Genomic DNA, 15,388 nt, shown 5'->3' on the forward strand with positions numbered 1-15,388 from the left:
CATTGCCAGTTATGTGCAGGTGGCAGGAAATTATGTTGCCTACCACAATTCCACCAACTAGTCAGAGAAAAGTAATGTAAAAAATCACCACCAGGGCAAAGACATTACATCACTTCCAGGGAAAATCTAGTTCTCTGATGGTGCCTCCCATGTCCCCATCCCCTACACACTGCTGTGGTAAATGCCAGGATTTGGCTATGGTTCAAAGCCAAAGGTGGAAGAAGGCTTTTCTTCCAAGGAATCAAAATTCTTTTAGACAGCATAACTTCTAGGGCACAAATCCATAACCTTAACATTCCATTTGCACCTTTCAACATTTTTAGAGATACCAACTGAGAACAGTGACGTCTTTTGTTATCTCCTTAGTAACAAAGAACTCAGTGATCTAACTTGGCCCATGAGAATATATCCACTTATCAGTTTTTAACTTTCATTCCAGGGATTGACATTAACAAGAATTCACCAGTATAATGCTTTGTCTATCCTGACTTTGATGTTTTAAAGTATACACATAATGGCAGGCAACAATGCCAATCAAGGCTCTTCAGTATGCCATAAAACACAGCAACATCATTCACTGGGAACTTTCTGTACTAATCACATGGAATTACTGATCTGTCAATCAAAAAACCCTTTATTTATGTTATAAAATATATAATTTAAATAACCTATGGAGGTATAGTCACACTTTTAAGAAGGTTGTCTCTTTCCCGTTTCTCATTACATTATTTGTATAAGATTTTTCTCCTTCGCACATATGAATGTATTGAGATATGCAGAGTGTCTACTGTGAATTTCTCCTTTCCTTGCTGCCACTCCATGTCAAACTGCATCCATTACCACTCCTGAGGCTTTAACTATATAGTTTTGACTCCTGCTCCTAGAACTCTAGCCTTGGAAAAAAATAAGCTGTATGTTTCCATTTTTATGCTGTTACAGTGATACATTTTAGGTCTTATGTAAGTTGTTTTGATGCATGTCTAGAAAAAAGATTATATAAATAAAAGTCTAGCAATAGCTAATGGCTATGATGGCTAAAACTGTAACCTCCATATGCAGGGGAAGCATCTCTCTAACATTATGGGCTGGCCATGCTTGTGACTGTCCTGGGACATCTGAGCGGGTCACTGTTGAAGAAGAGCACAGGATAAGATGGACCTTTTCTCTGATGCAAGTCAGCAATTAGGTTCTCATGACGATCTTCAATTTAAACCTTAACAGTAACACCAATAAGAACAGCTATGGTCATAGCTGTGATGAAAAGTTTGATATGTGTGGACCTTTTGTCTACTGAGAGCCAAGCTACAAGTGACGCCTTACACAGGTTGGATACTTGCCAGCTTCCCTCAAGTTTTGATGGGAAATGTAGGCATCCTGGTTTTACAGCTTGGCTCTCCATAACAGCTGCAAGACCAGGATGCCTACATTTCCCATCAAAACTTGAGGGAAGCTGACAAGTGTCCAACCTGTGTCAGGCATCACTTATAGCTTGGCTCTAAGTGACCTACAAACTGAGTGAGATACGCTAGAACAATAATAATTTCTTTTAAGTAACTAATAATCAGTTAACAGGCTGGTGTTGAATAGGGTTGGCACTGCTTGCATATTCCCTCCCTCTTCTTCTCCCCACCCCTCTACCCACAAGAAAGCCTTAGCATACTATAGACATCACAATGGATTATAATTTATAAATTATGCCAGAGTGATTGCAAACTCAAAATGAAAAGCCAGGAACAGCAGGGATGAAAACCTTTCCACTGGTTTTCTTCCTGCAATCGCACAAAAATAATCCTTACAAAGTTTCCTTATTAACAGGCAAAGCCTTACCAGTGTAGATGCTGGCATTGGAAGCTGGGATGCCAAACTGTGACTCGATGAACTTGGGAATGAAGGTAATGAAAGCAGTAACAATAGCACACTCAGCTGTGTATGACAAACTCACAAAAAGGAATGTCACGTTGCTTAAGATCCTGACAGCTGCTCTTGGAAGTTCTACAAAATGACAACAACAACAACAAATATGCCACATGAATGTTAAACATAATGAATGGGAAATGAAACCAATCTGGCTTGCTTTGAAATGAACTATAAAGGATTTTACCCATCCAATGAAATGATTCCTTCTATGAGTTCCAGTATCTGAATACAAAAGATAATCACTTTGTATCCTGTGCTTCTAATATTCAGAATGTGCTGACTAACACAAATAACTCCCATTAGTAAAACTATAAAATGAGATGGATATATACACATATGCCTACATATGTGTCTGGTATACGTAAGCCAAGTTCAGCTCAGCAGTACATTGATGGCAAAGGATTCTGATCTGATACTGGAGGAATGGGAGCCACTACAGTATGGCTCCTTCCTTGGCATTCAAGTAAACTGAGGCAACGTTGGAATAGGGAGAAGCCCTTATATAAAATCCTCACAGGAGTCTATGGCTTCTTATATTACAGCATGGGTGTATACCACCAATGTAAGATCATAAGTTGCCCTAACTTTTGGACAGAAAAAATAATAACATTTCCATGTTACAATTTTACTTCTGGGAACATTCTGAGACTGGAAACTTAAACAAGAGAAATGGCTTACCAAGGCTTACCATGGTTATACAGGTAAGCCTACTACCATGTTGAGTAAAATGCCATTAACCACCGCCTATGAAATAATGTCTCCTCGAAACAGAAATTTGTTGCTAGGGCAAAATCCTGTCTTTATTGCAGAAAATGCACTATACTGGCTAAACAGAATCCATACATTACTTGTCATTTAAATTATTCCCATTCATTTTAACCATAGAGTGGGGGAATTACAGTGGAATAGTAGCAGAATAATAAAGGTAAAGGTAAAGGTAGTCCCCTGTGCAAGCACCAAGTCATTAGTGACCCATGGGGGGGGGGGAGTTGCATCATGATGTTTTCTTAGCAGACTTCTATTATGGGGTGGTTTGCCATTGCCTTCCCCAGTCATGTACACTTTACCCCCAGGAAACTGGGTACTCATTTTACCAACCCTGGAAGGATGGAAGGCTCAGTCAACTTTGAGCCAGCTACCTGAACCCAGCTTCTGCTGGGATCGAACTCAGGTCATGAGCAGAGCTTGGGCTGCAGTACTGCAGCTTACCGCTCTGAGCCACAGGGCAGAATAATGTCCTGTCATTTACCAGGAACTTTGCTTTGTGTGTTCAATATGATCCATACTCTTAGATCTCATGATATATCTTGTGATTGTGGAAAAATGGAAGATTTTGACTTACCGTGAAGCTTCCTTTCTTGGTGGTCCAGGAGTGGGGCAGTCATAACTAGTGGGTAGCTCCTCCTCCAACTCTTTCGCAGGGGCCGGACAAAAAACTTGCGATCCTTGGGGGAGGGGCTTCCAGGAGTCCTCAGTTCCTTTTCAAGCCCTCGCCGGTGTCACCAGGATTCTGCAACAGTCTGTCATTTCCTGCTACACAGAACTAAAATAACAACTGATCAACGTGATCCAACCAACTAAAAAGCCCCCTAAGCACAGGGAGGCTGTAACTATGGTAAAACCCCCATTTCTATACTTTAGCTAAGCGCCTGATATTTGAACTCCCATTCCATCCCCTTTATGTTATTTTTACTGTTATAATTATCAGGGTGGGTACTGACTGCCCCACTCCTGGACCACCAAGAAAGGAAGCTTCACGGTAAGTCAAAATCTTCCATTCTCTAGTGGTCCGGAGTGGGGCAGTCATAACTAGTGGGATATATGCTTAGCAGTGTTCCCGCAGGGTGGGTATTCTACTGTTCCAAAACCCTCTGTAACACCCTCCTGCCAAATGCTGCCTCCGCAGAGGCCCACTGATCTATTCTATAGTGTTTGGTGAATGTATGCACTGACCTCCAGGTTGCCGCTTTGCATATTTTTTCTAAGGAGAGGAAAGACCTATAAGCTGCCGAGGTAGCCGCCCCTCTAAGAGAGTGGGCTTTGATCCCCTCCGGAGGTGGAAGGTTCCTGGATTTGTATGCCAACTCAATACATTCCCTGATCCATCTGCTTAATGTAGACAGGGAAACCTTCTTACCCATAGAGCCACCTTTGAAGGAGACAAACATGCTCTCCACCTCCCGAAAGGAGCTAGTTCTGTCTAAATAGAAACTCAGTGCCCTTCTGACATCTAACATGTGCCACTCCCTTTCCTTATGATGTTTGGGATTGGCACAGAAGGAGGGCAGGACGATGTCTTCCCCCCTATGAAAAGATGTGTTAACCTTCGGGATGAAGGCTGGATCCGTCCGTAAGACTACCCTGTCCTGATGAAAAACACACAGCTCCCTGTTTACTGAGAGTGCCCCTAACTCAGAAACCCTCCTAGCCGAAGTCAGACCTACTAGGAAGATAGTTTTAAGGGACAGGATTTTCAGAGAGCAGGTAGCCATTGGTTCAAAGGGCTCCCTTGTGAGTGCCTTTAACACCACATTAAGGTTCCACGTCGGGAAGCGGTGAACCTGGGGCGGGTTTAGCAGCATAGTCCCCCTCAGGAATCTCTTCACATGAGGATGTGAGGTGAGGGAGGTACCAGACTTGGAGCCTCTAATGGCCGATATTGCCGCCACTTGTCGCTTGAGAGTACTAGTACTCAGTCCCTTTTCCAGACCGTCCTGAAGAAAGAGGAGGATCTGTTTCACATGCGCCGAGGTGGGATCATGGCCTCTACGGTCACACCAGATTGCGAACGATTTCCATGTCTTGTAGTAACTTCTGTTCGTAGACCCCTTCCGTGATGCCAACATAGTGGTAATCACCTTCTCAGAGTAGCCTAACTTCTTGAGTTGTCCATGTTCAACCGCCAGGCCGTCAGCCTCAACGATGCTGGATCCGGGTGCCGGATTTCTCCTTGGGACAACAGGTCCTCTCTGAGCGGCAGAGTCCACCGTTCCGACTGGGACAATCTCATGAGGTCCTGAAACCACGGTCTCCTTGGCCAGAACGGTGTGATCAGAATGACATTCGACCTCTGTTCCAGGATTTTCTGCAGTACCTTGGGTATGAGCTTTATCGGAGGGAAGGCGTATAGGAGTGCTCGTGGCCACTCCTGGCTCAGTGCATCTGTTCCTTTCGCCTCCTGTTCTTTGAACCTCGAAAAGAATTGTGGTATCCTTCTGTTGGTTAGCGTGGCGAACAGATCCATTTCCGGAGCACCAAACCTGTGGCATATCATGGAGAACACCTGTTTGTTCAATGTCCATTCCGCCTGGTCTACAGTGTTTCGGCTCAGCCAGTCTGCCACTGAGTTCTCCTGACCCGCTATGTGGCTTGCCTTTAGCGACTTGATGTTTCTTTCCGCCCAGATGAATATCTCGTTTGCCACTGTCATCAGGTGTTTGGATCTCGTGCCTCCTTGCCTGTTTATGTAGGCTTTCGCCGTCATGTTGTCGGTGTTCACCAAGACATCTTTGTCCTTTAGGTCTGCTGTGAACTCTAGTAGTCCGTTTCTTATTGCCTTGAGTTCCAGGAGGTTTATGCTGGCTTCCCTTTCTTCGTGGAGCCACACCCCTTGTGCCATCCTGTCCTTGGTGTGCGCTCCCCACCCTTTCAGGCTGGCATCCGTCGTCATCACTGTTCTGTTTGTTTCCCTGAGCGGGGAGCCCTCCGTGAACCTGGCTGGTACCAGCCACCAGTCCAGTTCCCTGGATAATGCTTGGGGAACCTCCACAATCCCGTGCCACCGTTGGGCTATGGCCGTCTGATGGGGGCGTAGGAACCTCTGTAGGGGTCTGGTATGAAACCTGGCCCACTGAATGGTATCTTGGCAAGACACCATCATGCCCTGAAGCTTGGCCAGGTGCATAACCTCCACTCTTCGTTTTGTCTGTATCTCCCTTACTAGGGAGAGAATTTTCACCCGTCTCTCCGGGGATACGTAGGTTTTGCCCACAACCGTGTCTACTACCATCCCCAGATGTACGATTCTCTGAGCTGGTATAAGGATGCTTTTCTGACGATTTATGATGAAACCATGACTCTCTAGACAGTTGATCGTCGTTGTTACTGCTGTCTCCGCGGATTGGAGGGATGGTGCTTTTATTAGGATGTCGTCGAGGTACGGCGACAGGGCTACTCCTTGGGTCCTGAGGAAGGCCACCAAGGTAATCAGTACTTTGGTAAACACCCTCGGAGGCGATTTCAGGCCGAAGGGAAGGGCTGTGTACTGGTAGTGCCTCCCATCGTAGGCAAAGCGCAGGAATTTCCTGTGGTCTTGCCGAATAGGAATGTGTAAATAGGCCTCGGAGAGATCTATCGATGCAAGGAAGTCCCCATGTTGGATGGCCGCCGTGGTAGACTTCATTGTTTCCATTTTGAATTTTCTGGACCTTATGTGCAGATTCAGCCACTTGAGGTCCAGAATGGCCCTGACCTCCATTCTTCTTTGGCACGGTGAAGAATACTGAGTACACGCCCTGTTTCCTGTACTGTTTTGGCACTGGCTCTATCGCCTTGATCTGCAAAAGGTGGTTGATGGCCGCTTTTATGTCCTTGTGTTTCGTCTGTGATCGGTTTCGGAACACCTGGATAAAGCGTCTGCGAGGTGTCTTCTCCAATTCCAGGGAGTAGCCCATGGATACTGTTTCCAGTACCCATCGATCTGACACTGTCCTTTTCCATTGTGACGCGAAGGTCTGAAGGCGTCCCCCGACTTGCCCCGTCTTCCCAGGGTACAAGTAGTCATGCCTGGTTATTTTTCTTCTGACCCTTTGGCTGGAAGGAAGACTTCCTGAAGGTAGAGGATCTGTTGTCTGATCTGTGTCTCGGTTGCCACCGGTTTTTGAATGGTCTGTCCGATTGTTGTCTGGCAGGTCTTTTGAGATCCCGAAAGGATTGCTTCCATTTATACTTGGGGTCTTTCTTCTTTGAAGGTAGAACCTTCTTCTTTTCTGCATTCTCTACTAGGTACTTGTCTAGGGCGTCACCAAACAGTTTTTCCCCTGAATATGGTATCGCTGCCACCTTGCTGCGTGCTGGAGGGTCCACATCCCAATTCCTTAACCATGTGTTCCTCCTCGCCGCGACATTGAAACCCATGGCCCTGGAGGACATTTGGAAGGAGTCCAGGGTGGCGTCTGCTGCGAAGGCTGCTGCCAGTGCTATCTTCTTTACTTCGTTCTTTATCTCTTTCGGTACTTCCCTGCCAGCTGCTGCCAAGTCGGAGGCCCAGGTGTAGGCTGCTCTCGCGAACAGAGACCCAGTGGCCGAGGATCTAAGAGATGCCGCTGATGCCTCAAAGTCCCTGCGCAGGGCCTGCTCAATTTTCTTATCAGAAGGGTCCTTTGGCATACCTTCTGCGTCCATGGGGAGTACCGAGGTAGTTGCTAGACTGGTCACTGGATCATCTACCATGGGGAGCTTGATTTTCCTTGCATCATCTGGACCTAGGGCGTAAAACTTATGAAAGATAGATTGGTAAAGTTTTGGCTTTGCAGGGTTATCCCATTCCGTCCTCAGAACATCATGGAAGATCGCAGGTAGAGGCACTCCAGTAGATTTGGGCCCCATCTTTGGGAGCGCTCTCTCTAGGCCTTGTGGATAGGGAGTTTCTGTCTCTGATTTACCTGCCGCTGGTGTTGATATTTCTAAGGTCCTTAGTACCTTTGCCAGTAATTTGGAGTACATATCAGGTGGAAATAGTCTGGGTTGTATTTTATCCATATCCACCTCTTCCTCCTCTGACAACTCCCCTTCCTCACTCCCTGATGATTGAGTTGATAACTCTGAACTGCCCTGGGATTCTTCTGACTCGCTGGACAATTCTTCTAACCACTCGCTGGGCTTTCTCTTTTTTGCTTTAGTTTTAACGGAAGTTAGGAGTTTTCTCTTCCCCTTAGAGGTGCTAGACTCTTTTCTGTCTCTTTTCTGGCTAGCTGTACGGCCTTTAAGGTCCTTAACAGCATTATCAATTCCTTTTTTGATTTCAGCTTGCAGCCAGGCCAAGATGTTTGCTTTAGCCTCAGGGCCTGCAAGGTCAGGGTCACTGCTTCCTGACGGCCCCCCTTGGACAGTGTGAAGCTGTGTTAGTCTTTCTGGGGAGTCCATGGTATTGGAGTCTGACTCCATCTGCTTTTCTCTGTTACTGGCCTGGGACGCCATTCCCGCCAAAAACTTTCCTCCTAAAGTGAAAGTAAGCGTGGGCGGGAATTAGAAGGAGAGAAACGGCTGCATTTCCCCCCCCCCCCACCATACCCCTCTGGAGTATTCCGGGGTTTCTTGCTATCATTCAGATTTGCCAAGCCATCAGCGGGTCTACCCGTTCTGAAAGAGAGGGAACCCTGTAGCTTTGAAGTTACTCCGTTTCCCTCCATTTCGCTCACGACCACCCAGGCTCTATCAGAGGCCCTCCTGGTTCAGCCGATTCCCCCTCCCCCCCCCGCCGTTTTCGGAGGCTCGAGAAACCTCTCCGCGGGGTTTTACTCACAGTCCGTGCGTTTGGCGCGCTTTAGAGGCCTCCGCTGTCCCGGAGCTCTCGGCTTCCTATGGAACGTGCACGCGCGCGCGCGCACGCAGCGTCGATCCCCGTCGTTTCGTTCCAGCCTCAGCAGGGGCCGGGTCCTAGCTATCTAGGATCGTCGGCCCCGCGCTCGCTTTTGCGACTCTCTTGCCGCTGCCGCCTGTTCCGGCGGTGGGGGGGGGAGGGAGGGGGGGTGGAGGACCAAGCCTTCCTTTCCCCAGCGAGCCCGCGCCTGTTCTGATTCCTTCTCAGTCTTGTAGGATCGCAGCTCTTCAGAGCTCGAAAAATCCGTGTCCGCCTGCTGAGCAGGGCCGGAAAAAACTGGGGACTCCTGGAAGCCCCTCCCCCAAGGATCGCAAGTTTTTTGTCCGGCCCCTGCGAAAAAGTTGGAGGAGGAGCTACCCACTAGTTATGACTGCCACACTCCGGACCACTAGAGAATGGGAAGAGATGACATTAATCCTATTTTATGACTTCTAAGTAAGCAGAAAAAGAAAGAATATTGCTTACAGTACGTAGACAATAATACAGTTTCAGTGTGAGTATCTGACTCCCTGTAGTGTCACATACTGCGAGTTCTATATCAAGATCATCCTAGCAAACCCAGCAATTACATATGTGGGTAAAAGAAGAAGTGTACATTTCAGCATGGAAGCACAAAGAGCAGTGACTGAGGAGTTCCCACTTGACTGGACAGTCTTTTTCACTAGAAATCACCTCTCAGCTGTAGCTCACCCTCACCAACACATTTTGGAGAGCCAAACCTAGTGACTCTGCTGCATCTGGGAGTTCAATTTTCCTTTCCTAAAGGAAAAGATCAGCAGTGGCAGATGCTCTACCATATTTGCATCCATGAAATGTGACCCTAAGGAACGTAGAGAAAGAAGTAGAAATGAGATACAGACTGATGTGATTGAAAGAGAAACACATCTGGTTTACCTGGATAATCTGTAAAACTGAATTATAAAATAGATTGACAATTAGAACAATCAGAAAATTATGGTAATGAATCCAACCAAAAGAACAAAATTTATCATAAAGTTAGGGACTGGGGTTTGATAAACAAAGAAATGGTTTCAGATCGGTAGCTATGTTATTCTGTAGTAGAATAGCAGAATTTGATTCCAGCGGTACCTTAGAAACCAACCAGATTTTCAGGGTATAAAGCTTTCAAGAGTCAAAGCTCTTGAAAGAGATCTGAAGAAGTGAACTTTGACTGTCAAAAGCTTATACCCTGAAAATCTTGTGATCCTCTAGGTGTTACTGTACTCAAATCCTGCTAAGAAACTGTTAAGCATTAAACTATTAAGAAATCAGTTGTATTATCTTTCTGTTGTTCAACAAATACATCGCAAGAAAGGCACATATGATGTAAAAAAATGAGAGATTCAGAAAGATAAAGCATGAGTGTGAAAATTGGATTAAAGATTAAAAGGAGAGAAATATATAAGAAAAATCGGTTGTAATAAGTGAAGGACTTCTTGAAGGAGGGTTATCTGGCATAGTCCTTGATGCTTTAAAAGGCTTGGAAGCTGATAGCTGCTGTAAGATGATGTAGTCAAGCCCATACACTTCACCACTGAGCTGAGTTTTGTAATCAGTTTTGGAGCTGAAGAGGCCCTCCCCTTTAAACCACAGATCTTCAACATATGCCCTGGTCTCAGGGGTGAAGTTAGTAGACTACAGCTAGGAGTGACACCAAAGAGCTATTGACATCAACATCTGCTTTGAGCCATGCTCAGTGACATTTCAGCATTTCACAATGACTCTTGGAGATTCATCCCTAAACATGATTTCTATGGATTTATAGTCATCCAACAGTTGTTCTAAGCTCTTTGAGATTTTCTTCCAGTTAAACACTGACAACATGCCATACAAGCAAGGATGTTTACCACTTTAAAGGACATTGCTCCTGAAGTATAAACATTATGGCCAAGGACATCTGGTTTCATTACTTAGCAGTCATTTGGGACACATATGGAATATCTGATTCCCTTTCCCCAAGGACTTGAGAGGTGGGTGAGAAAAGAGAAGGAACATCCCTATAGCTGAAAGCAATAAAAATTCTAAGGCTTCTTGGAAGCTGATGGAATTTAGGTAGGTTTAGACTAGAGATGGGCACGAACAGAGGAAAAAAAGAACATGATATTCGTTGTTTGTTGCCATCCACGAACAGGGATTCACGAACATCGACGGACATGACATGTTCACGAACATGTTCGTAGTTGGAGGTTCATGGGAAACAGAACAGCCCCCTTGGGACTTAGCTGAACTTGAGCTGGGGAAAGGAGAGTTCATGAGTCTCCCCCTTTCACAACATTTTCTCTTCACAATGGCAAAAACTGGACTGTCTGCTAGAAGCTAATTGAGGAGTTACAAACTGACCTTCCCAATGTCCAATACCCACCAAATTTGCAGGGGAAATAGTCCTCACTGTCCTCTGAAGACCCCACCCCCAAGTTTCAGAGAGATTGCATCCCGAGAAAGGCATGATCCATGGGTCATGAGTCTCCCCCTTTCATGTCATGTTCTCTTCACAGTGGCAAAAACTGGACTGTCTTCTGGAAGCTACTTTGAGGGGTTACAAACTTATTTCTTTCCAGGTGATGGGCCCAATTAAAATTAAAGTTTCAAATTTCGCTTTTAGAAGATATTATAAATAGATGTTGTTTAATATAAATAGATGTTGTTTAAACTCGTTCCGCCACAGTCAGTCTATTTGCCAAACCAGAAGCATGTAGTCATTTATTGATTAGAATACCCAGCTCTCCAATTGGAAAAAGATAATTTAGGAGGGGTCTATGTAGTGAGGGTTCTGTAGGGTTACACAAGGTTAAAATCAAAGACTTTATTATAGACTTCCAGTTCTCAAACCAGAAGACTAAACTAAGTCTGAACTACTGAAAAGTGAATGCCTTAAAAACTGCATCCCTCAGTTGGGGGCAGAAAAAAAGACTTTTGTTTAAAAAAAGACAGTTAAATCTGCAGAATTGCTAACTGAACAATTATGATGCCGCAATGTCAAAACATAGAAAAGGTGACATTGTGAGGTAAACCTGAAACTGCGCCAATATGTCTGCAAAATGATGATGTAGTTTCATGCTGATGCCAACACTAGGATAACAAACAGCACAGGAATTACAATGACGAAGGTTGAAAGGAACATTGTTAATTCTACAGGACAGTCACAGTGGAAAAAAATCTACCTGAAGGTGCATTTCTTCCATACATTTTCCTTATATGCAAAGAAGCTTGTGCTCTGTGTGGCCCCAATGTTGCAGGCATGGGCAATAGAAGCTAGATCAAAGGCTTTCTCTCTGCTTGCTCCCTGTCTTTGGTGTTTGCTCCCCAGGAGTCTTCCCAACCAATTCCAATCTGGGGGCCAAACTACAAGTGACAGTGACCCATGGCCACTGACACCATTTTAACAGAAACTATAGTTCTTTAAAAATTGCCATAGGGCCCAAATCAGAATCATGTATTCAGTGGTAGCTCCAGGAGTTCACCCCCCCCATGCCTTTTCAGGTGCCAAAACAGCAATGGGGCAGGGGATGTGTTGGCACCTGAAAAGGTGGGGGGAACAAGAGCTCCTGGAGGTGCCACACCACATGCACAATCCAGATCGGGCACCATGGCAATTTTAAAAGAACTACAATTGCTTTTAACATGGTGTTGGTAGCCATGGGATGGACCCACAGCCACTGTAATTTATAGTTTGGTCCTGATACTGAGCAGACGTCTTCAGGAGATCATATAGAACTCTGGATAGGCATGTGTGTATGCTATCAAGTCACAGCCAATTTATAGTAATCCCTGCTGACATTTTCAAGGCAAGAGATGTTCAGAGATGGTTTGCCATTGCCTGCCTCTGTGTAGCAACCCTGGCCTTCCTAGGTGGTCTCCCATTCAAATTCTGACCAGGGCCAACCCTGCTTAGCTTCCAAGATCTGACAAGATCAGGCTTGATTTTAAGTTTTTATTGCAGATGAGCGTTTATAATTGTAATATTTTTATAATATTAGTGATTTATGTGGTAAGCAGGTTCTAGATTCCAATGGATTATTCTCCTAGTTTATATATGAAAACAAGCTTGGGACCTATAAGAACTTGTAGGTGGCATCTCATTTTCCTCTTCCTCCATTTTTCCCTCTTTCCCTTTCCTAAAAGCCTCAGAGCCTCCCCTTTTTTCCTCTTTCCTTCTCTTTTCCCTACCCATCAGCCAACCTACATTTATCTGATCTCATCTTCAGCTTTTCTTCCTTCCTTTCCCCTGTCAGCCTCTCCCTGTGAAAAGGTCTGGTCCATTTGTGCGGTGTCAGCCTGGCCACTGAGCTAGGCCACTTTGTGTGGCACTGACGGGGTTGGGCCCAGTTGCATGGAAGGGAACTTGCAAAGATTTGCAAGCAGCACCTTATTTTCTCCTGCATCTCTCTCCCCTCACTATTTATATCCTCCTGGCAGCCCCCATATCCTCCTCAGCTTTTCATGTTTCCTTCTCATCTGCCAACCGACCTACCTTTTATCCGCCCCTATCTTCAGCTATATTTATTTATTATTTCATTCATACCCTGCCTTTTTCCACAATGGAAATCCAAACCACCTTATATCCATCACCCTCTCCTGCATTTTATCCTCAAAACAACCCTGTGAGATAAATACTTCTAAATTCTTCCTCGGGAGCATCAAATTCAGCATTACATAATCTAGAATGGGCAAAACTCTGAATAGTAGTGTACTGCTCAATTTCTATTTATTACTATCAGTAAAGCAAGGACTCATGTTATATCTACTAATATTTATTAACATAGAAGATAGCAACCACACTGGGGCGACTAAACTCTGTACTTCTCATGCTAACCTATTAAGGCCAACAAGAATTGCTGTGTAATTTCCCACTGGACCTGCAGCTGAAAGGAACCTGGCAGTTTCATAACACTCAATGTCTAGATGCTAGCCATGATAACCAGTTGACCCATACACCATTTAACTAAATGAAGTTTATCTAAAAGCCTCATTTTCTCTTTTTATGCAGGAAACTTATCATGGAAAGCATTAACATAAGGAAATGGATACTGGTGCTAACATGATGGTGGTGATGGAAAGAGTCACTGTAAGTATTCTTTGGCTGTGCCAAGCAGTGACAACGGCAAAGCCTAAACTGCTCTTCACATGCTTAAATACATAGCATGTGCAATGATTACCCAATAGCACTCAATGTGAAAAATTGGTGCATCAGCCAGAGATTACAAGAACTCTGGAAACATAAGCACATAAGCAGAAGCTAATAGGAACTGCATGATTTTAAATCTTACTCCAATAAGATTACTAATTATTATAGACCTAAACAAATCTCTTTTAGCTAGAAGCCTAAGGTACAATATCAACTGCATGGGCCCTCAATACCATAATCATCATAAATCCTGTTAAAACTGTGATTGGTACTTGAAGCACACATTTTCTGAATTAAAACTGGAGAAGCATTTTATTTGTATCCAAAAGGTGTACTTTTAGCATGAATGACTCAGCTGTAGAGGAGCCAAATTCCTTTGTATTTGTATGAATTTCTCTTCTGAATATGCCCTAAACTGGAGGCTCAGAACAGTGACACAGAGAAGTAGCAGGCATCCTACTAAATCACGGTACCAGGTTGATTGAGAGTGAAATCACCCACCTTAGACTATAGTAACTATGCATAGGATTGCAGTATAAATTAGCTAATTATACACAATGCAGACAAAGGGCCAAAGCATTAGCTCAGAAGGAGGCAAGCAGAAAATTATGCAGATACAGAAGGCAGTCTCCTGTGTGGATGGGTATTTGGGAGAACGGCAGTTTTACTTGCAGCATGCTCTTCTGTGTGGTTTTGGAATTGCTGGACTATCCATGTCACAAGAAGAACAGACAAATCTACAGCAATGCTTCTTAAATACTGAGGACTAGCATTCTGACATATTTATTCTTCATGAATGGGCTTCAAAGACTTTGTGGCCGCCACTTGAAAATTGCCTCAGCTAAAGCTTGGCTGCTACATTTGTCCTTTGGGCCTAAAGCTAAACAACTGACCCCTCCCCATATTTGGTCACTGCAGGAAGAGGGAGAGTGGGAAAGAGTGTGCAGGCTCTGCCTCCCACTTACATGTGATTTCCAGCTGGTGATGGTATCTATATACAGAGAAAGTGTATGTGTGTATGCCCCCCCATGATTGGGGCATACACACATGTATGCCCCCCATGATTGGGGATGCTGGATTTCTAAACATTCCTTATCATGGGGTAGAAATGTACATACACAGGAGCATTATGTTCACAAGCCAGCACTTATGCAGAGGTAGGGGTGGGGCCTGGGCAACTGTGGCCACTTTTCCTCTCTGTGCATTGACTGGGCACAGGGAAACGTCATGTGTCGAGAGATACTGTTGCACACAAAAAGCCTATAAGCAGCTTTGCAGCTATACAGCACATAATATTCAGCTTCACTAGCCCAGCAGCTGGCCCCCTACCTTGACTCAGCTGATATGGGCACGTAGATCCATGCCATGATTACCTTGAGGCTTGACTACTGAAATGCACTCTACATAGGTCTCCCCTTAAAGTCATCTCAAAACTCCAGTTAGCACAAATTGCAGCAGCCCGATGACTAGAAAATACTGGGCAGAACATGCACGTCACACCCATCCTGCAGTCACTCTGCTGGCTACTGATCAGCAGTCAGGCTCAATTCAAGGTACTGGCTATCACCTAGGAGCCACATGCATGGCCACCTCTCTTATTCTGTTCCACTATGCGAAGTTTTGGTCATCTGAACAGAATCTTATAAATCTTCCTCCAAGCAAACTGATACAATCAGCAACCACCCACTCATATACATTCTTTGTAGTGGCTCCCACCTTGGGGACTGGCTTCCCTGAAGAGGTCA

At 44.9% G+C, this 15,388-nt stretch overlaps 1 protein-coding gene across 1 annotated transcript in view; it reads right to left on the reverse strand.

The window, feature by feature from the left end:
• The window catches only part of SLCO5A1 (solute carrier organic anion transporter family member 5A1), an 87,608-nt gene that overhangs the window by 18,716 nt on the left and 53,504 nt on the right, over positions 1-15,388 (reverse strand). Inside the window, exon 4 of the mRNA XM_054985481.1 lies at positions 1,828-1,992. Coding sequence (XP_054841456.1) covers positions 1,828-1,992 — 165 coding nt within the window. The remainder of the gene's footprint in view (positions 1-1,827; positions 1,993-15,388) is intronic.

This window comes from Eublepharis macularius, chromosome 7 (assembly GCF_028583425.1).
Source record: "Eublepharis macularius isolate TG4126 chromosome 7, MPM_Emac_v1.0, whole genome shotgun sequence".
Classification (NCBI taxonomy): Eukaryota; Metazoa; Chordata; class Lepidosauria; order Squamata; family Eublepharidae; genus Eublepharis; species Eublepharis macularius.